This window comes from Thermobia domestica, chromosome 8 (assembly GCF_964235325.1).
Source record: "Thermobia domestica chromosome 8, izTheDome1.hap1.1, whole genome shotgun sequence".
NCBI classification, from domain to species: domain Eukaryota; kingdom Metazoa; phylum Arthropoda; class Insecta; order Zygentoma; family Lepismatidae; genus Thermobia; species Thermobia domestica.
In genome coordinates, this window is record NC_137461.1 from 287,690,655 (window position 1) to 287,714,984 (window position 24,330).

The 24,330-nt window shown below is 32.0% G+C and overlaps 1 protein-coding gene across 2 annotated transcripts in view; it reads left to right on the forward strand.

Moving 5' to 3' along the window:
* Nucleotides 1-24,330, forward strand: part of LOC145693683 (peptide methionine sulfoxide reductase MsrB-like) — a 131,792-nt gene extending 107,462 nt beyond the window's left edge. The window contains exons 4-6 of one of the 2 annotated variants that reach the window (XM_081769930.1): nt 1,762-1,855; nt 6,387-6,559; nt 15,266-24,330. In XM_081769930.1, the coding sequence (XP_081626056.1) occupies nt 1,764-1,855; nt 6,387-6,559; nt 15,266-15,516 (516 nt within the window). In that variant the 5' untranslated portion in view covers nt 1,762-1,763 and the 3' untranslated portion in view covers nt 15,517-24,330. The remainder of the gene's footprint in view (nt 1-1,761; nt 1,856-6,386; nt 6,560-15,265) is intronic. The other variant, XM_081769931.1, reaches the window with a different exon arrangement.

Consider the following 24,330-nt stretch of genomic DNA (forward strand, 5'->3'; position numbering starts at 1 on the left):
CCCATGGTTGTGCGGCTAGGAAATGAAATGAAATCTTTGAGTTTTACGTCCCACGCTTATGCCGTCTAGGCTACAGGAGACGGTGATGATGAGAAATGAGTGAAATGGTGGAATGAGGAAAATGGAAGGACACAGGAGAACCCCGAGAAAACCCACGCACACGATGTTTGTCCACCAAAAAGTTAACTTGGCGCGAGCTGAGATCGAACCAAGGACAGCATGGACCAGAGGTGAACGCTCTACCACTGAGCCACTGCGGCCGCCCGTAATAGGAATGAGGAACTATTTCTGAACTACTGTTTATGCGACATTTTGTCATCGGAGAAAGCCTTATTATTAGCATGTCTGTGTAGGCAACATATAAAATATGCTTGAAAGAATTTGAATCTTTAATTTCTGTGACTTCATGAATATATATATATATATATATATATATATATATATATATATATATATATATATATACTTTCACATCTTAGATCCTTTTCGTTTGAAAATGCTTTATTGAAGACTTTATATATTCATCTTAGTTAATCATATTTATAATGAATGTAAAATAAAGTTTACTTTACTTTTCTCGTGCGTGTTCTAACTCTATGTCGATAATTTCAGCATTACCAATTTCTGATGCCTTTTTCTGGACACATAAACGGAGAAGATACAACCAAGCTACTGCATGGAATTGTCTTTCCTATTTCTTCTTTCTTCCATTAATTTAGACTGTAATCTTAACTCCTGCTAAAGCATTGATTAGCACTGATGCCGAAATTACCGATAAAATAATATGCATAGAGAAGGTAAAAATGGTGGAAAACCTTAAGAAACTGACATACTAAAAACAATACAAAATTTACCATTTTTCTGTTACTTGTTTTTCATAAGTGAAAGGAGGCAACTTACCACAATCATAGATAATGTTATTCTACAGCAGACAATATGAATCTGAAGAATTTTCAATGTTGCCTTCCATAGAAATTACAGTTGCCAGAATAACATTTCCCCCAAAATCTAAGTTAAGGTAGCGACTAGAGGAACGAATTCTACATCATTTGATTACGTAACATGTTGTTCTGGAATCCTGTGAACTACATTTTAATTAATAGTTGTATTTAGTGTGTAATAAACAAAATAGTTTTAACCAGGCCCGTATCCAGGGGGGTCTAGGGGGGCCTAAATTTTAGTTGACCCCCTCTAAAATTTTCACGGTAGGCTTGCAAATGAACTATAATATGGTGATGAACTATAATATTGTTGGATCGCCCCCCCCGAACTTCAGCCGGGCCCCCCCTAAATTTTTGGGCTGGCTACCGACCTGGTTTTAACATACAGTTATTAAAATTAAATAATAATGTTATTTAAAAAGTAGTTTACAGGATCTCAAAACAACATGATACATAATCAAATGCAGTTGAGTTTGTTCCTCTAATCGATATTTTAACTTATTTTTGAGGGGAAATGTTATTCTGGCAACACTGTCACTTCTATGGATGGCAACACTGAAAAGTCTTCAAGTTGATATTTTTTTGTTGTAGAATAGCATTATCTATGATTGTGGTTAAGTTGCATTTTATTACCTCCTTTCACTTATGAATAAACAAGCAAAAGAAAAATGGTAAATTTTGTATTATTTTTAGTATACCAGGTTTTTAATAGTTATATCTAGTTCTTAACATGTTATGTTAGTCCCATGTTATATAATATGTATAGATTTATGACAATAAGTATTTATGTTTGTGTATATCAATTTGTATTACGTTTCAGCAATGGCGGAGAGTGAGAAGTTTAATAAGGCTGAACTTAAGAAAAGACTAACTGCGATGCAGTATCATGTTACACAAGAGAAAGGCACAGAAAGGTGAGCTTTTTATTTTTTCTTTTGTTTTTTTTAAAGAATTTTCTTAAAGCAAACAGCAGCGGAATCAGACTTTTGTAATAGGGGATAAATCAAATTGTGTTGTATAGCCGTGTGTGTTGAAGTAACAAGCAAATGGAGAATCAAACTTTCTTAATTTCTCGGAAAAGACATAACATCATAAAATTGAATGGGCATATGTGCACCCTAATTGTCATGGGCAGAACTATAAAATATACATCGCTTTAAGGGGAAGGTAGGAACATATATATTACTCCGTTCATATCCAGGCCCGTATCCACGGAGGTCTAGGGGGACCGTGACCCCTAAATTTTCACGGTAGGCTTGCAAATGAACTATAATATAGTTGGGTCGGGCCCCCCTACATTTTTGGACTGGCTACGGACCTGTTCATATATCTGCTCTATTTCTTTGAGTATGTTTCATTTTAACAATATTTGTGTCACCAGCAATAGATAAATCTAGTACTTGGGTAACTAATTGACTAAGTAACTCAATGGACCATAGAACCCGGAGCTCACAAAAGCTCACCATTGACTTCTGTCCCTCGCCAACTGGATCCATTTTTACTTTGTATTCCTAGTTCTGCTAAATCAATCTTAATATTGTCCTTCCATCTGCGTCTAGGTCTTCCTAATGGTCGTTTTCTGATTGGATTTCCAGTTAAAAGTCCACTTTCTTCTATTCTTGCTACACGATCTACCCACCTGAGCCTCTTAGACTTGATGACCCTAACAGTGTTTGGTAAACTATACGTTATGCAGTTCCTTGTTATGAAGTTTAATAAATTAATGTGGAATTAATACTAAAACATAGCCACTATACTTCCATCTCAGTAACTCTACATTAACCAGAAAATGTTACTGCTTAAAACGTTAAATGTACCGTATACATAGACGCTCTGAAAATAAATAAATAAATAAAGAATAAACTAATGAAATTGAGTGAAATAAAGGGAACAGAAAAAAGAAATGGTATTAAACCTATAAAACACATATATAATTAAATATTGCGGTCCCAGTTCGATTAAAATTACTTTAATAATCACCAAAACTTATTTCGATAATTACTACAAGAAATTATACTACTTTTGTTCCTTTAAAAACTTTATTTCCTTAATACTTATAGTTTCTTCGTGGTATATCTCAAAAACACATTTATAATTGATAGCGTCCCTTCTTATTATATTTGTAACAGCATAAATACAGGGGCGTCATTTAGGGGGCAGGAGGGGGCAATTGCCCCCTTCCCCCAAGAGTTTGAAGAATACATATACTTTAATCGATTGTCTACTAATATACTAATACAAAACATGAAAGTCTTATGTTGGTGGTGCTTTTGCCCCCTTCTTAAGCGAAGTCTGAAATGACGCCCCTGCATAAATAAAATAAGTTTACACAAGTCTGGCCACAAGATTTGTTATCATAAGGTACTGGACTATTGTTTTTATTGCCCAATAACTAAATATACAGAGACGTTATCGTTGCAAACCACATGCTTATTCAAAAAATACTTTTCTATCTGCCTCACACCATAATAATAATAATAATATTATTAATAATAATAATAATAAATAAAAAGCGACACTTTATTACATTCGAAAAAGATGAATTATCGTCAAAATTCTAGCACTTATTACCACTTAGAATTAGAGAAAATGTCATTAAAGTCTAGTGTGAAACTTATAAGAATTAACTCGTACATAAGTGTAATAGGATTATATAATTTCAAGCAGAGATTTCTAAGTTAATACTGAAATGTTAAAGTGAGAGCATACAATATTAAATCATATATTAAGTAGGATATTCTAATATGTGCGGTTTTATCAATTCATAATCAGCGATATTTCGTACGCTGATTTAAAACTTGACATTGTCTATAACAAAATATTCATATTTAGTAACAATAAATAGTTTTTGTTGTCAAACTTTTATCTGGTTTAACTAAAGAAGTTGAAGCGTATGCTATAAAAAAAAAAAAAAACTAGAGAAGCAGACAAAACGTCCGGGTTCGGGTCCTGGTTCAGTCATCTACTTTTTCGCTCTTTATGTATAATCGAATTCTCACCTACAGAGGATTTGATGTGGGAAAAAATCCAATTCATTCTTCCTTTCATTAATACATTAATATTTCTATTATTTCGAAGAAATGATAATACTCTTTCGTATGAATAAATGGGTTCCAAAAACAAGATAACATAAGTACAAACCCTTAAGGAATATGGAAAAATTACTCACTATCAGTATGCCTAAACGATCCTCATATAAAAATTTTTTTTTTTTAAATATAAATTATTGATATTACGTAGTTTATATATGAAGGGTAAGAGGAAAAAACAAGAAATGTCCATGTGTGTGCTTAAACGCGTGCTTTGCCCTATCTGTTGATGTCTCTTGGTACTATTTGACTGTATATGCCATGCATGCGTAGATGTAGAAGTGTCCATGTGAAAAGAGCAAATGATTTGACTAACCCTACTCTTCTTACGCGGTTTTCAATATTAAAACGCCGTTTTCTCGAAAATGCAATTTTGTGACATTCTTTCTTTTTTCACCCTTTACCCTTTATGCATGTACGTAATCGAACATAAGGATCTGCTTACATTAGCAAATACGATTCACTCATACAATACTAGGCAGAATTGTAACAGGTATATCATCCAGCAGAACTATGCAAATTTTAGTAAAACTGTCTATATGAATGTACTGTATAAAATTGTATAACTAATTACCGATAAAGTATAAGGACAAATGAAAAAAGGGTATTCAGAAATACTGTGTTACAATTATTGGTAAAAAAGTTATTACTTTGTTGAAACTTACCTTACTGATGACATATAGAGAATGTGGCCGTATCTGACAATTGTAACTCTCCGTAGCATTATTGGAGAATATCTTTATATTGTAAGCTATGAACAGGCAAATAAATATGAATATGAACATGAAGATACTTATTGTAGTATTAGCTTGCAGAAAATCATTGGTGATTGGGTACCTTCTGAGACTCTTTCTTTTCAACTTTTCGTCAGCTTCTCTTGAGCTTTTGTTCTCGAGATTTTTTTTTTTTTTTTTTTTTTTTTTTTTTTTTTTTTTACAAAAGAATCTGCTAGCGTTGCAGAAAATAAGTCACTTCTGCATGAACATGGACTTTTAAAACTTGGAAGTTTCCTTTCTTCCTTTATTTTTCTTTTTTACTTACCAAAAATCGCCAAAAAATAAAAAATAAGGAAAGACATATTTCTCTTATTCAAGTAGAAGAGTTTTGGAAGTAAGAGGAAATAACAAAAGACTGCTGGTAAACACAATTTAGATCTAAAATATTGAAATGAATTATAAACTGTAAGGTTATGCACTTTATGATAGAGAAAATGGCTAATTATGAAAGCAAATGGTTGAGAAAAAGTTGGTGAAATGACAATATATGAAAAAAAAAAAAAAAAAAAAAGCTAAGAGAACCCCGAGAAAATCCATGGAAACGATCTAACCATCATAAAACCACATGGGCTGAGATTGAATACTAAGATCCTCGTGCACCAGAAGTGAACAATTTCACCGTGTTCTTCCTTTATATATACTTACTTACTTAGTCCGGTCCTCTTCTACCACTTGGGTGTCGAGGTTTCCCAGAGAGGTCGCCACGTGCTTCTGTCCTGAGCCAGATCCTTCACTCTTTTCCCATGGAATGTCGTGTCTCTTCGAAATCTTTTCCATAGCCTTTTATTAGGTTTGTTTTGTCTTTTCTTCCCTAACTCTCCTAACCTTCTCACATTTGTTTTGGAAACCTTTCCTCTTTCATTCTGATGATATGCCCTAACCGTTCAAGTTGAGCTTGTTCAATTATAAACTATATTGGTTTAACTCTCAATGTTTTCCCAATTCTATTCTTCTTTATTTTTACTGCAACCCTACTCAAAAATTTCATTCCTTCTGCCTGTAGTTTTTGCTTTTGTCTCTCACTTGGTACCCATGACTCATACCCATAGGTAAGTGTAGGGACGTATACTGATCGGTAGACTGCTATTTTCGTTTCCTCGCTTATATCTTTCTTCCCTAAAAATCATCTGTTAATGGCGCTACAAAGTCTATTTGTATTTGTTATCCTGTAATTCTGCAGCCTGTCGTGTACTACGAAATTGTGGACATAGAATTTCCAGATTTTGGCAAAATACATGAAATAGAAATTTACGGGAAAAATAATATGACATTAATAAAATAAAATAAAAAAACCCAAAATTTTCATTTTACTTACCTAAAATAACACTCCCTTTCTCAAAAAAATAAAAGCTTGAATAATTATTTTAATAAAGCAGAAGACTTTTTTTAAAAACAATCGAAAGAAAAGAATTGATAGCAAATAAAATTATTGATATATTCTACTTGTGTTCTGTACCAAGAAATTACCTAAACAAAATATCTCAAGGAAAGGAAAACAAACTCTTTGATTTGTGCCAATATTACATTTTGACTTAAAGGAGTGTGCTTTGATAATAATACAACCATCGTTTTGATTACAGGGCGTTCACAGGAAAGTACTACAAGCTGAAAGAGCCTGGAATCTACAAATGCGTGGTTTGTGGAGAAGAGCTTTTCTCATCCGAAACAAAATATGACTCAGGATGTGGCTGGCCGGCCTTTAACGATGTTCTTACGCAGGGAAAAGTTAAACTTACCAAAGATACGTCTCATGGTGAGTTTCAGGATATTACATGGTTGTCAGAAAACTATACGTGTATATATCAACGGTATTTGGATGTAAAGATGCTCACAGTGTGTTTTGTGTACATAATTCAACCAAACATTTAACTCGACACAACGTCTAGCACCTTGTTTTATTTTGTTTTACTTTTTTTTCTTTTGTGTAAGATAGGATTATTATTTTTAAATGAAATTACATAAAATTCAAGTCAGTTTAATTTACTAAGTGGCTTGCTCCTAATAGTACTTACGTATATAGATTTTGACCCTAAAAGCAATTATTTAGTACAATAACCAGTACAATAAATAGAATCTGGGAATAATGTTATTCTTAAATATTGTAAAGTCTTCTCAGGAGTTCTTTTTAATAAAAGTCAAACATTTTCCGAATTAATCGAGTCAAACTTGGACTGAGACTCGAAATTCCAGGAAATTTACTGTAAAATCAAGCATGTTAGAAAAAACTGTAAAATTATATAAGTTTGAGAGCACTACATCATTACAAAACAGAGAGAAATTAAAAAAATCATATATAAATAGTCAAATGATAAACACAACACATACTTTTTCAGTTAAAAACTGACAATTATGAAAGAAAGAAAACAAGACCATATAAATGGATTATGCACAGTCATCAACACATTACATACATGTTTGATGTGTGTTCTTTTGTCAATGACTTGGCAACAGATGAAATAGTTAAGCGTTGCGGACTAGAGTGAATCATCTCCCTTTCTATTAAACGGATAAATCCGAGATAAGTTGGTTCCTTTATGGTATTCAAAATTTTCGTATCTGAGTGTACAGAGAAAAAGAAAGCATTATGAAGATAGTTTGAAGAATACTGCCGAAAATAAAGCTTTAAGGCAACATATCTCTGCAATTATAAGATCTAGAAAACACTGTTTAATAATATTGTAGACAAACTACAGACAATATGTTATCACGTTCAAAATTTTAACAATTATGAAGTCAAGTTCGACTTAAAGGTGAGAGACAGCAATTGATTTAAGTCGGTGATGAATGCACTCCTTTACATTCTTTGATGTTTCTGTTACTTTTTATTCTTGACTTGATCCTCCGTGAACAAGGCTCAATGAGAGAGGCGAAAGTCTGAAAGTGTATGGAATTTTCAGGAATCGGAATTTAAAGTAAGTAAGAGACCCACCATATCTAAATTTTATGTTTAAGAATTGCACATACAACGAATTTTAGAGAGAAAATTAAGTCCCGGCTAGAAATCATTCCAATTCTCAAACTTAGCATATCAGTTTAATTTAGGATCTACGTTAAAGAGTGTCCGTGCTGAACTATGACGTTAAACTTCAAACAGATAAATTTAATCAGATATGAACGCAACGCTTCTTCAGTTCTTGATAAATAATCAGTTCTTAATCAAACAAAACAATACATTGTTGCTGAAAACTTTCTTGTACGATGGTACAGAAGTTGCAAGTATCAAAAAAATTATCCCAAATATCAAGATTTAGTCATGTTTATGTATTACCTTTGAAGAAAACAGAGTCACAGTTACTATTCACGTTCCTTAGACTTTAGTTTATCACTTTTGTTTATGCCACGAACCTTTGAAATGAACTTTTTAAAAATAGATATTATTGCAACCTAACGTCCTTTGTAGTTGAAACGCACTTATTAGTGCATACAAACAGTTCTCTATCTACAATATAAGCTTATTTGTGTTGGCATGAGAATCACTATTTTTGCTCCATAAAATAAATCACTGAGATTTTTATTTGAATTAGAGAATATGATAGTCACTATGCATAGCTTTAGTTTTAAAATGGCTTTTTGCAATTTTTGATTATCCAGAATTTGCATGTTTTTTTCTTTTATCGTTTGTTTTGCCAAAATTCAAGTGTTATTTTCATTTACACAAGTACACTTCATGAGTGCATTTATCTTGTTGCATATGTTTTACTTTTTTTTTTTTTAAAATAACTTTTTGTGTAAATTTTATTCCTGTGTGTTTCATAGCTTCCTCAGAGTGGCACAGATTATTTTTTGGAACGTTGCAAAAGCAATAACTTGCATGGCTTTCCTTTTTTTGCAGCATCTGCACTTGCACTTGTGTGAACAAATCTCTTTTACCATAACAAAAATGTTACTTGTACTGTATAATTGTTAATGTAAGCCGCTTGAAGAGCTTCTTATAGAACAAAGTTAAAAAAAAAAAAAAAAAAAAAAGTACTCATCCTGCTCTTTTCTGCACAGCCATGGATGTGTTAAGTGATAATCAATCGTCGAGTTTTCACTGTCTCTGCTGGCTGCATTGTCAAGACACAAGTAAGAAAAAAATAAGCGTTTAGTGAAGATAGAATGTACGGGTAACAACTGTGTACATTACTGTATTACGCATAACTGATGATCACAAACAGCTTGAGGCTTGCAGTACGGGATTTGCACGCTGTAAATATCTTTTAAGTGGTTATACTTCTTCAACATTGTACAACATTCTTGCAGAATTTGAAATACCAAAGAAGCTAGTTAGATTAATTAAGATATGTTTAAATCAATCACAAAGTAAAGTCCGAGTAGGAAATTTCTCGTCCATGAGCTTTGCTTGAAACAAGGAGACGCGCTCTCTTCATTATTATTTAACTTTGTCCTGGAGTACGCTATAAGGAAAATCAAAGATTGCAGGAACTAGAGTTGAATGGTGTTCACCAGGTTAAGGAGTATGCTGATGATGTAAATTTAATAGGGGATGATAGAACAATAGAAAGAAATTCAGAGGTCTTATTAAACGCTTGCAGGGACGTGGGTCTAGAAATAAATGCAAAGAAAACTAAATACATAGAAGTTCGTCGGGATCGTAATACTGCATATTATGGATGCGCTAAGATATCAAATAATACTTTCGATAAAGTGGATACTTTCAAATATCTAGGATCAATATTAACAGACCAAAACCATATTCACGAAGAAGTGTAGACTAAAAGCAAGGAATTCATGTTATTATTCAGTTCAGAATCTTTTGTCGTCGCGAATTCTGTCGAGGAATTTGAAGCTTAAAATATATAAAACGATAATCATGCCTGTTGTTCTGTATGGTTGCGAAACATGGTCGCTTACTCTGAGGGAAGAACATAGACTGAAAGTATTTGAGAATAAGATCCTGAGACGAATATTCGGACCCAAGAGCAATGGAAATGGGAAATGGCGGAAATTTTATAACGAGGAACTGCATAACTTAGGAGACTCAGGTGGGCAGGCCATGTAACAAGAATAGAAGAAAATAGGAACGTTTCCAAGGTTCTAACTGGAATTCCAATCGGAAAAGGGCCATTAGGAAAACCTATGCGCAGATGGGAGGACAATATTAAGATGGGTCTCGCAGAACTAGGAATACAAAGTAGAAACTGGACCCAGTTGGCTAAGAACAGAAGTCAATGAACAGCTTTTGTGAACGCGGCATTAAAACTTCGAGTTCCATAGGCCATAGAGTTAGTTAGTTAATTATACTTCTTTCCTGATGGTGTCAATGTATATCTTCACTCACCATCTGCATCAACTATGAAATAAACGCAATGGCTTATTAAGAAAATTGCGGAACCGTATTTGAACAACGCTCACGATATTTTGTTTATAAGTTTTAATATGTTTATGTACATGGCTGTTACCTGTGTAATTAATTCCTTTTCGTCACATCCCCACTAAACCCCTTTTCCTTACCTGTGTTTTGACAATGTGGGCAGAGGAGGTAGTGCAAATTCTGCGATTGGTGAATGCTCTACAATTTGGTAACACAGTAGACAAGATCAAGATGAGGCCTTTTCGAGTTATTTCTTGTACTCTATAATGTTAATAATTAATTCAATGCCTATTAAAATAACTTTCATTATAAAGTTAATAATTATTAGTTTTTTTTCTGTTTCAAGCGCTTGATGGTATTTCCTTAAGCTAGTATGTATTTATAGTTTGTAGATCTAGTATTTCATGTTTCTTTTGTAATTTTAATTTCATACATTGTTCAGATTATTATTTTTATAAATTATAGTTAAAAAAAAAAAGAAAGAAAATGTAATTTAAAACGGGAAACATAATACATCTGCTAATCCATGTGAATTCTTATAATATTTCAAAATTATTTTGTGTAAAATTTGGGGAAAATATTGAAAAGCATTTTACATTATGTTTCTTTTATCCGTAGTTTCAAAGTTACTCAAAAATTATCATTAACATTTAAACCAAAATTTACAATTTCGTAAATAAGATACATAAATTTGAACTTTTCGATGATCAGGAGGCTTTCTGTTCTACTACGATATTGTAATAAAGAGAACAGTGCTTTACATTTGCTTAGTTCGTTGCTTGTAATTATCAGGTACTCTTGTAGAATTTAGCTGTTATACATGAAATACTTTCTGTACACTTTAAAACATAATTACTAGAGAAACCGTATAATTTTTTTACTCCTCGATTTACAAAAAACGATAACTCATTTGACCATATTAACAGTTGTGAGAATCAGTAATGTTATGTTAGTTGGGACAAATGGTGTCTAAAAATTAAGATATATATAAACTATGACCCTGTATGTACCCTTGGACGTATCACAACAATGATTCACATATAGTAATCTTGAGTATTGGTTCCTTTTATTCTTTAAATCATAAACAACTATTACTTTGCATATTTACCGGCAAGGTGCATATCACCTGTAACATTTTATAACTTTCGGCCTTTCTAAATTCTGCTATTTCGCTTACAATAAGAGTGGCATAGACTAGCACTTCTTTGAGTTAGTGTGATACTGTTCTAAAACTCTTTGACTTCAATTTTACGATCTTGCTAATGTAGTTAGTCGAAAATCTCATAGATGGCTTTTAAGTCCTGGCTGTAGATTGCCCGAAAGTACTTGTTACAATAGTAAGTTTTCCTGGTAAAGTTACTTTATCTGCTGTATACGATGTAAAAAAGGGAGAAGATTTAAAATCCTGCGTGGATTTAGACAAAGAAGAAGACACATCATAAAAACATGATTCGATTGATTGTTATTAACGTACATTTAAAAGTAGTACAAAAGAATGTAAGCCGATAAAACTTTGAATCTCCCTGCCAGTGGCGAAAATATAGATTCATAGATCACGCAGTTCGGAGGATAGCAGAATTTGGAAACGGTAAGCAAGGAAGTTCTAGAACTTGCTGGGTTTGTGAAGAAGGAAGCTGAAGGCGTGGTATAATGAACTGCAGAAAGACACAAGAATGCTTCACTTCGCCACTGACCTAGCTACCTCTTGCGTTATACATGATGACGACAATGATATAGATCGAAAGTTCTCTTTCTCTAGTATGTTTTCCGATACGTTACAAGAAACACCTTTAATTTTTTTTTTTTTTTTTAAGTGATCACGTTGTTATCTCCTGTATAGTTATTTTACTGTTGTAAATTTTTATTTCAATATCAACTCAAGGTGAATACCTTAAACTTTTCTTGACTTTCAACATTTTACAGGTAAAAATTGAAATAATAATTATCACTATATATTATTCGTAATTTAAAAAAAAAAAAAAATTAACATAACTCAAAAGTTATTATTTCGTCTTTATTAGTTTTAAACAGAGCATAATCACGAGACACTTAACTAAAAATTTCACTTATTTTTTAAGTGAAAAATACTTCTCACACTTCAGTTTTCTACACAAAACAAAAGATAAATGATTAATAACATGTTTTTTCGTTGTTAAAATTATCATTGTAACATTAAATTAATATTTTCGAAATGTGTATATTGTAATTGTATAAGCACATTGAAACCAAACTACATATATATATATATATATATATTTCCAGCAGACGATTTTTATACATACATATATACATCCAACAATTGCAGGTTTCAAAATTCTGTCATTTTGTAAATCCGTTAAATTTAAATCGTGAATTTTTGTCAGCTTATAAGGAGAGTAGGTTTCCAGATATGTGCCATTTATTTGCATTCTTTATTATATCCTTAATATATATATTTTTTAAAAATTTGTTTTCTTTTCATGCTTTACTAAGACCAGATCCTTCGTTTATATTCGAGAAATCTTTTAACCATAATAACAAATTGTAATTTCTACGTAAAGAATTCAAAGAAGAGAATTAGTTACATTTAAGTTAACAATAACTTGAAATGATGTTTAAAACATGGACAAGTTTCATGAATACAGACGAGGAAAGTATTTGGAGATACAGTACAATATTACTCGCATGCAATCAATTTTTCAATATTAAATTACAAGTAAACATTCATTATAATTTTATAAGCTCATGATAATCATAAAATTTACTCCTTTCGAAACATTCTTAAACTTTTTATTTTAAATTGTTTTCCTTTCCGTGGTTAATAATTAACATTTTTCTATTCGTGTGAAATACAATAAATGATGTAAAAGTATTATTTAATAATCAAATGGTAGGAATTTACAAAATTATGAGTAATAAAATATTGAAGACCGTGTAGTATGGTGTCGTGATCCATCGAGCATATAAAGATAAGAGAAATAATAATCTAAAGAACACTAGAATGTCATTTTGCTAAAATAGAGGTGTTGTGTAACTTTTACCATTGTTTCGGTTATGAGTTTTGTTAACAATTCTTCATCTTCTTTTTATCTGTGTGTACTAAGTGCACAGATGTATAGGCAACAAAGACAAGGTGCAAGCTATGAGCAATAAACCTACGAAAACGGTATCTTTAAAAACTAGTAATCTTATTCTTGTTTGAGTACTAATATAATGTGCTAATGAGAAATCAATTAGATGCGCGGAATGTAGATAAAAGCAAGTATAGCTAACTTTTACGTTAAAAAAGAGTTGGGAAAGGGTAACGGCCATATATTCCTCTGCTTCGATAGACTTCTTCAGGAATATGTAGGATGATAAAAATGAGTTAAAGATTAGATTGGGAGAATTAGGAATTATCGTAGATATATCACTGAATTTATTTTACTTCCAGACTTAAGTAATAGTTCTTCCTGCTTTTAACAAATGTGATGGTGTCCAAGATTGCAAACTGCATTAATGTTTTGGTCATCATGTAATGTCCAACATACTTAAATGTACAAGTGTTTTGGTTGTCGGTTTAATTTATAGATGGCGAAATGAACATTATATTTTATCATCCTGAAGTCAGAAATTTTTTTGATCAGAAATAACGGAAAGCAGCACTGTTCATACAAGTTTTGTACGGTGGAATTTGAACATCATTCTCTGTGTTCCTGTGTGCATAGGACCACTTTCTTTTAGTTAAATTTGGGAAGGCAAAGAAGTGGATTGACTCCTAGTGGAAAATATTAACGTGTTGAATGCCTTCCAATTCTTTTTTAGTCCATTCATTTCTGTGGGAAATCATTTTTGGGCTTTCTTTGAAATGGTCTCGAATTTCAGTAGTTTGGTTTTATTGACTTCTTTAAATCTATTTAAATTTCTCATACTTCGTGTAACATAAACTTCGTTGTTTATATTTTTAATATTTAGTAACCACATTTAAGTAATATTAAATTTATAATAATAGAAATTTATTTGGAAAAAGCAAGATATATATCTAACTAGACTTGAAGAAGATATGTCACGGTGGCTCAGTGGTAAAACGTTTACCTCTGGTGCGTCGGGTCCCTGGTTCGATCCGTGACCAAGTAAGTTTGTGGTGGACAACATCATGCCCGTGAATTTTCTCGGGGTACTCCCATTTCCTCCCACTTTCTCATTCCACCAATTCTTCCATCATCATTCACTTGCTTTAATTATCGTCTCCTTTAGCCTAAAGGGCATAATCCTGGGACGTTAAACTCAAAGATTTCATTTCATTTATTTTTGAAGAAGATATGAGCTGCCCAATTCTAAGACGTCTCTTGTCTATTTTACAAAACTTTCGGGAAATCAGATTTATTTTTCTTTTCATCTTAATTTCTACACCTGAAAATTTAAAAAAAGAAAAATAATAATGTTTTATAAAATGTAAAATAAACACCTGAACACATTAAACGGATAAATTTGTTGAAATCAGGTTATTAACGAATCATGAACAATGAAAAGAACACATTCCAAATAAAAGTGGACAAGCGACAGTTTTGAATAGTAAATTTATAATAATAGAAATTCAAACAAAAGAAAATTTTTCCACGAAGAAATCAATCAGTCGGAAACCAAAGACGGCGAATATGCTCATCTCCGTTAAATGTTCCAATCTTATTGTCCATTCAAGTAAATTGTATAAAGGTGTATACTGAGTGATTTTCGTCCGAATTGCATCATTGTTATTCCCTAATGTTGTCTTATGACTCACGAACCCTTTGAGTATAAAAGATGTATTCATTTTAATTATACGTTGACTAGTTCACACTACAAATGTACAAGTAATACAGTCTCTAGAACGATCAAAAATCTGTTCAAATTCTCCAATTTCGTAAGGCAACATCTCAACGATAATTCCTATTTCTACTTGTGTTTAACTTTTTTTTTTTTTTTCTTATCCTACCTGTCCTTGACGAAGTCTTTCCGATACAGATGAATATGTGGCCTGTAACGGAAGAAGCAACCTACAGTTATTTTTCAATGTCTTCCGTACGTTGAGAAAGTAGGTATATTCTTTAACTAGATCGTACCCACTCTGAGGAAGCTAACCATTCTTTTTCTTTTCCCCCCATTTTTTAAACCCTTTCTGTTGGCAATAACTGCTACTACTACCAGTGGGTGCCAATCTCCTTCTTCTTATCAACAATCCAGGACTGGTTCGAACGGAGGTGAGCTGTGCACGATGTGGGGCCCACTTGGGGCACGTGTTCAGTGATGGACCAAAACCAACCGGGAAGAGATTTTGCATTAACAGTGCAGCACTGGACTTCCACCCATTGCCGGTAGATGATCAGTCAGAGTGTACCAATGGACATGCCGAAAATGAAGACCATTCGAATATCAATAACATGAATGGAAGTCGGTAGATATAAAAGTGAGCATGGAAGTTGTATTGTAATAATAATCATAATAATAACTGCAAGCGGAAGAGGAAAATAACTGGAAACCGAATGTGCTTAACAAACAGATGTGCTTCAGGTATTGTAGTCAAGTATAATGTATTTTTTAAGTACGTGTGGTCAATGTATTTGTATTGTAATACAATATTATTAATAGCTGATGAAGTGCGGACAGTATTACGTACAGTGGGGGGGGGGGGGGAAAGGAAGTAAAATTTAGCATAATTAAACATAAAAACATCGTGTGAAGATTGCGTTACGTTTCAGACGAAAAATAAATAAAATGCCTTGTAATGTTCTAAAGAGAATGAAATGTTTTGGAATATCTCAGTATTTACTTATATGTAACGCTACTTCTGGCCTGGAGAATACCAAGTAAACAATAGGTACAGCCATAAGTGTGAGTGTATTTTTATGTATCAAACGGTGATATATATAAATGGTCCAGAAACAAATCATTCAACTATGCTACATCCATAATTTTGACGACTGCTAATATAGTTAATATTGATACCTTAAACAAAAAATAATAGTAATTGACTTGTTTTCTATTTTCGTTGTTTCAAGCTGATTTTAGCTTCATTTAGATTGTACTAGTCAACTGCTGACTGTTTTAATAAAAGATACCGTATTTTGTGAACTATAATGCATGTTTTTCTTAACGTACTGCTCCACGTTGGAGCTTTAGTTTTTCATCTTTTGTAGTTGATAGTGTAGCAAAGACGTATTTTTCTTGATCTGTTGTTTCGGCTTTGATAATAAACTAAGGCAAGAGGAAGGTAAAGTATCTACTTTTTAAAAGACCAGTAAGTCCTTTGGCTTATTTATTGATAAGTGTTAAGGTACTTAAAACATGCGTGAGACTTGTTTTTATTTATTTGAATTTATTATCTGCTAGTATATCTTCAGGAGTTACTAAATATAGAAAGAGTAATACTTCTAGAAATAGAAAACCAGTTGGTAAAGTAAAAATGATCCGAGTAGTTATCGTAATAAATCCATAAGTTATTTAAAATTGTACTGCAAATTTAGTCAAAACTATGAATTTTTATCAGAAGGGATGATGCTAAAATTTGAATAATTTAATACAGTAAAGTCTCGAAAACTCGGCCTAACATGGACTGAAGGGTGGCTGAGTTTGTGAAAATTCCGGGTTATCGGGAATGGGATTAAAGAAGAATACTTACAAGTGTTTCCTTAGAAAATACAATACTGTATTTGTATGTATTGATTGCTTGAGAATATAACAGAGAATAAACTGCCCAATTTCCCTTAAACAAAGGAAAAGTACGTACTTTATGAAGGCATAGAGTCTTTACTATACGTGGAAATTAATGAATACACACTGTACAGTAATTTACCTGATAAGACAGACCTCAGAAAAATACTTTATGAAGGCATAAAGCTGTCTATAATGAAAACTAACTAGCCGACTTTGCAAAAACTAGCTACTTTTTTGCACGCACGTGGGCAATGACCTTGAACGGATCTGTGCGTTTTTTTTCTTTTTTCGCCCTGCCAGGGTGTGGCCGAGTTATCCGGACTGCCGTGTTATCGAGTACCGAGTTTTAGGGTTTCTACTGTAATTCGAATTTCATTCGTCCAGTTTATTCTTCATTTTAATAGCGATAAACTGTTCATACAATTTTCCCATAATAAATAGTTTCAAATAAAGACAAAGTAATTATGTTTACCTCAATATTATTTGATTTCTTAATAATTAACGCAATTGCTGTTCATTGAACTCCAATAAATTCCGGATAACATCCAAGAAACTTTTATATTTAATCTGCGAAACTTTTTTTTAATACCAGAAAAACAGTGCTACTTCTTTTGTATAATCTAAAAACTCACCGTCGTTAAGTATCAAGCTCTAGTGAAAATTTTATTCTAATCTAAGAGCGCCCATGCCTTAATATATTGAACTAACTTTGCGTCTAGATATTCGTTGTCATATGGTTATAAATCGACCTTCCGGCGCTAAGACTCAATTTAGATTTTGCATGAGATCGCATATGTTTTGGATTTCACGTTTCACATAGCCTTGATGGTAAAAAAAAAAATAAAATAACTTTATAAACTAATCAATTTCCGATTTGGCGTTACGCGTTAATTTAAACTATTTATTCTGGTGTTTTGTTTCATCTGTCCCATTTCTGTTTAAAATGATTATACTCAATATTGAATGTTATACATCATCATTACGTGAGTTCAGTGAGGAATAACCCGTAAATTTTGTGATTTTTCTTTGTTTATAGCTAAACATTATTTCTTAATTATCAAAAATAAATTTACGATCTTGAACAAAGAACGAAATGGATACATGAAAAAGACCATTGTCTCTCTTCTTTATCTTCTATTAAGACATCCTCAATTTTGTAACTATGTTCAGTTAAATATATTCTGAAACAAATTGTTTTAATAGTTGAAAAAAAAAATTTAATACAAGAGCAAAACAATTTGCTTCGTGATGCTTTCAGGACAATTTTGAAAATTAATTTTTACAATAAACCAACTTTATTCTTTCTTTTTAAAATTTACGTTGTATTTATTTTTTCACGATCATTTCGTTAAGTATTCGGGGCTCATTTACACACTAAGCTCCCAACACGTATGTAGCTTGTTTTTAACGTCAGTAAAACCGAGACGGAAGCACATCTTGAAGATGCTTGCAGAGTAAGGTAGCGAAACGATCATTAAGAGCCCTAACCGCTGTGAAATTAAAATACCCCTAATTTTACAGTAATTATGTGATATCTTCAAATAGATAAATTATAATCGAAATGTAGAGCAAGAGCGCGCTAGACAATATTATTTTGCATGAGGTACCGTTATCATGAGTCACCTAGTAGCTTTCCGTTTGCAGCCATTTATAAACGCAAAAATAAATGCCGATTTTCTAAATGGCTGCAAATCGAAAGCAGATAAGTGAGTCGTGGTGTAAAATAATATTGAGTAGCGAGCTCTTGTTCCACTTTTCGATTATCTTTTATCTATTTGAAGATATCACATAATTACTGTAAAATTAGCGGTATTTTAATGTCGTCGTGATGGGGCCTCTTAGGAATAATTTTTAGAAAGTAAAGACGACGTAAATTCCCAAAAGACTTGCTTTGTTGAAGAAAAAAAAATCCCTAATTATTTCTTTTAAAATTTTAATGTCATATTTATCCAAATCATTTAGATGAGGCCTAAAGTAAAGTTTTTTTTCTTTCTTATATGTTAAATTACACCCAGTAACTGAGGTAGATATACGTAGCGGATGATAGAATTCATGTATGGTATCAGTCATATGGGGTTGTGAACGAATGCTCTCTGTTATTTTTGTACTTTTTTATATATTGCGAATATAACATCGTACCAAAATATAATAGAATGCAAGATTTATGTCGTGTATTCTATCCAATGCCTTATTTACTCTTAAGGATTTTTGCAGTAGTAACGAATATACTATTTTATCATAAGAATTAATAGGCTGAGGACTTTTGACGGTAACATTACGTTGTTAAATGCAGTCTTAATCAGAATAATTAATTTAATACTTTTTTGTTGTTGATTTTCTCTTTACTATTAGTAATGGATATTGTAAATAATTATGTTTTGTAGAGTTGAGTTGAGTTTTCGATTATATTTTATTTGTCGAAAGAAAGTTGTGCTGTTTCCTGTATTTTTAATTATTTATTTTCTACTAAACTGTTATGACTTTTTTAATCATTATTACTTTAATGTAAATCTAACTTTTATTCTAGTGCAATTATGATTGTAACAATGTTACTGCGAGAAAAAAAAAACTTATTGTGATAAATGACTCAAACATTGCCCTATATATAGAGTCCGCCAGAAAAATGTATACACTATTTAAGAAAAAGAACTATATATCATATTTCTTAATTACATTTAATTATTGTTCAAACATGTGTTACAAACATTCAAGTAAGCATATGTTTACATTAAATGTTCAAAAATTTGGTCGTGGCTTGGGACACTCGAGAACCTTCGCTAGAAGATTACAGCGGCATGTGCATCGGTCTTCATTGATACATTGATAGCTGTAGTTGCAGCGACTGCTCGTCGTTCCATGGCGCCTCAAACTTGTCAACAATGCATTTGATTGTTAAGCGGGTTGGTGGTTCAGTACCTAACTCTCCTCTCCACTGACGCTGCACTTCGATGGCATTCCCAAACCTGATAAAACACTTCAAAATGTACTTACGCTGCTCGAACGTCAAGCGTGCTCCTGCCATTTTCTAATCTCACTAACCGTGCTGACAGTAACGACATCTGTTGAGCAAAAAATCGTACTACAGTATAATTTTAACTGAAAACAATGCCGACATCTGTTGGCTGATGAACCATACTACAACATACTTAAATTTCAGAACAACGGTCAGTGCCAGTATCCTGATACAGAATAACAGAGTGTATACATTTTTCTGGCGGACTCTGTACATACTGTATGTAACTGCATTAAACATAAATACTGTTTTTCGTATCTCATTCTTATATAATTAAACTCTTGACGAGTGCAGAACGTGAAACTAATTGTTGTTTCAGATCTAGGGTTTAAATAGTAAATAAGAAAAAGTAATATATATATTTATAACTTATTGTGATAAACGACGCTACAACCAATCAAATTCTTAAGGGAAGTGTTTATTGCATCCATCTTGTTCACTTTCTCTATCAACTCCCGTAGACAGTTGACCACGTATGCATGAAATCAAGTAAATATAAATGTGTACTGTTACATATTATTCTGTAAGTCACATATTATAAAAACAAAGGTAACCGATTTTGGTTTTCACTGTATCTTCTAATAAGAGGATTTTAATTAAGGAACCAATGAATTATAAAGGACCTTCCCCTATTAAGAGGCCTGATTACTGCGAAATTAAAATACCGGTAGTTTTACAGTAATTATGTGATATCTTCAAATAGATAAAAAATAATCGAAACGTGGAACAAGAGAGCGCTAGACAATATTATTTTTAATGAGGTACCATTATCACAAGTCACCTAGTAGCTTTCCGTTTGCAGCCATTTATAAACGCGAAAATAAATGCCGATTTTCTAAATGGCTGCAAATCGAAAGCAGATAAGTGAGTCGTGATAACGGTATCTCATGTAAAATAATATTGTCTAGCGAGCTCTTGTTCCACTTTTCGATTAATTTTAATCTATTTGAAGATATCACATAATTACTGTAAAATTAACGGTATTTTAATTTCTCCGCGATGGGGCTTCTTAAGAGGAGAGGAACCAATTATAGACGTGTAAGGATATAAATATACGGTTTAACCAAACATTTATAAGAATATTTTCTACTGTAAGAGTACTATCTTTATTCTTATCGTATTTAATGTTTTATAATGGATACGCCGTAGAGTAAAAGGAATGTTTTTTTCATGTAAGAAACTTGATATTTGTGTCTTGTTTGATGTTTAATACTACTCTGAGAATTCAATTAAATGTATTAGAATCTTCCTTATAAAGTCAATGTGGCAAATGAAGATGTCTTCCTTTTATCTTTCACGACATTAAAAAATAAAATAAAATTATAAAGTGAGAAGTATGGCAGCTATATTTATGACCAAGTTTGTGCACATAACATTTTCTATAAATGTGTTTAGGTTGCTTTAGTACGTAAGCCCTCAGATATGAAGCATTTCCGAGGTACAAAATTGCTTCATACACAGACCACCATTATTCAAATTTAAAGCTTTGGCAGGCCGAGTCATATTTTCTTGTATCACTAGGAAATTTAACCCCGTTTCTCGATTCTTCGATCTCTCGATATTTATGATATTGATATCGATACATTTCAATAATTTCCAAGGTGATGGATTATAGATATGTGTCATTCAATTATATAATAATCGATTCCGTGATTAGTATTTAACAAATGGCTCTGTGATCATTATAGTAAGGTGACTTTGTTATTAATATTATTACTATATGATTGTATTATTATTATTTGTTCCAATGACACTGGTAGTAATGACAAGGATTAAGTCATATAGCATCTTTATGTTGGTATTTTGTATATTGATTTAAAAATAGTATTAGAGAATTATTATTTTATTTTTCGTAAGTACTGTATGAAGTAATACTTTTAACAACGAGTTCCGGAAGTCTGGGAAATTTTAACAACCGACTCGGGTGAACCGGCTGAATGATACTACTGGAGATATCAGTTCAAAAGTTTTAAAAGGAAGAATTATTTTCAAAATTAGAAAGTATCAACATGCGTTCGTACCATCTACAGCAGCATCTTTAAGACAGACTTCCCACCACAAAAAAATTAAGGTGAGACAAAAGAATGATGCGACTGAATTGCAAGTGTTAGATAGTTTTTTCTTATGTAAGTGTAATATAATACAACAGTACTCTTACGTTTCTTCCTGAAAAGTGCATCAACATGAATAAATTGTTAACAGTTTTTGAAGGTCTATTTCAGTTTTTTTTCAAATTATGTCTTACATCTTTATGGTGAAAGAAAATAATAAACAACCAACTGAACCTGCGCTCTCTACACAGCGCATCATTCACATATGAGCATGAATCTCCTTGTCATTCCGCACATCAACTGTTCATGTCCGTTTACAGACACAAGTGAAGATCATCTTGATAAAAATCGGTAAGGGATATCATAAAGGGGAAATTTTTTTTACAGTATCTCGCACTGCTTGCAAGATTTAAACCTACTTCCGGTTGGAGTTTCCAATGCATGTATGATTAGTGTTTTTCTTCTTGCATGCAGTATGTAATAAACAAATTCATTAAATTATAATGTCACTGATACATGATATTAATTGGACGAAACACTCCAAACAATAAAGATTCATCTTAGATTGGAGAAATGGTTATACTTCGCTTTTCATCATCATTTGGCCATGAAACAAACGCCGCAGAGATATATTAATCCCGTATACAAATGTGTGATGTTGGAGTGTATAACTCGTAGGATATTATGCTTTACTTTTTAAAATTTCAATACTTCCAATGTACCCCTAAAAATGTAATAAAGAAGTAACGGCCATTTAAAAAAAAAAATCAATTAGAACTGAACAATCTCACAATATTTGCAATCGATCAGTGAGAACGGTATCTTTCTAGAGCTTGTGGTTTCCGAGATATTAGTCAGAAGAATTGGTCAGAAACATATAAACCTAGAGTTTTAATATATAGATTATTAAATACTAAAATCACACGGAACATATTTTAATTTTCACGAAATAAAGGACACTTCAATAGTTTTGAGAAGAGATCAATTAAAGGAAACATTTGAAATAGCAGCTCATCTCAAAGGAAGCAGAAAAAAATAATTTCCTCATACAAATCGATATGGTATGAAATAAAGATAGTGTATATATTTAACACTGCTACATTTGTTTAAAAATGAGCAAGTTCTTCATCAAGTACACAAGTTCAGTGTAGTTGAGTTTTAATTTATCAACTAACTAAAGCAGTTAATAATATCAAATTTACATTATCGATGACTAAGATCAACAATAGGGAATCGTATCAAATACGAAGAAACTGTGGTATAACTTTATCTTACGAAGATTGCAATTGTTCTGTTTACAGCCGAGAAAACTGTATTTTGTCATATATTTAGTGCCCAACTCTGTAAGTGCTTTTAAAACTGTTCTTTTGCCATATATTTACTGGCCAACTCTGTAAGTGCTTTTTAAAAAAAATGTTCTTTTGTCATATCTTTACTTCCAACTCTGTAAGTGCTTTGAAAAACTGTTCTTTTGTCATATTTACTGGCCAACTCTGTAAGTGCTTTGAAACATTTTTTTGTCATATCTTGACTGACCAACACTGTAAATGCTTTAAAGCTTTTGTTTTTGAATGTAAAATCTAAATGTATTAAAATTTTGAATTCTGAAAGATAATGCTATCTTCCTTATGTCATTTTATAAGTTACTATTATTACGTGTACCCATGAAATAATGGAAAGTGTGAGAATGTGAATGAATGAGTATGTGTGAATAGATACAGAACTATATGTACGCTTATATCACTATTTACCTGTCGTAACTCATCACTGATGATGCAATAAACATGTCACCTTTGCAGAAATACATTTCTAAATCAATCACATTCAGAAATTACATATAAATACATATATGAATGGATTACAGCGAATATAAATATATTTTGAGGTTTAAATTATATTTTCCTTTAACTTAAGATTTCCATATTTTCAGACAGTCATTTTGGATAAAAATAATCAATGCACAGAAAGGCTTTAAATAAATAAACTGTAATTAAATGAGCTTCACAAATGTATCAATGTATTTGAGATTGTATTTGCTTTGCTAATAATACTTAAACTCGATGGTCTAAAAACGAAATATTTTCTGTTTCAAATATAAGAAGAATTTAACTGTGAGAGTGTTGTGAATTGCATTGCTTTGTCGTTTTGAGTTTGTTTCTGCTACTTTCGTTGTAATGTAATGAACGGTTTGGCACTGCGTTCAAAGTAAAATTGTGGGATAGTCATTTGTTAACAATAAAGTAATTAAGAAAAAAAATACCTAATAACAATTTCCCATTTATCAAGGTGTTGGTACATTTCTGTGAAAGAAATAATCGAGAAATCAAACGAAAACTAATTAAGCCGATGTAATGAAAGTCTGGATAATATATAACTTTTTTTTGAGTGACAGTTGCCAATACTTGTATAACATGTGATATAATCATACGCAAACTATAGCAGGAAACTGCTTTGTCATAAGCATAAAATGAGAAATTAAAATGTCTTGGTTAAAA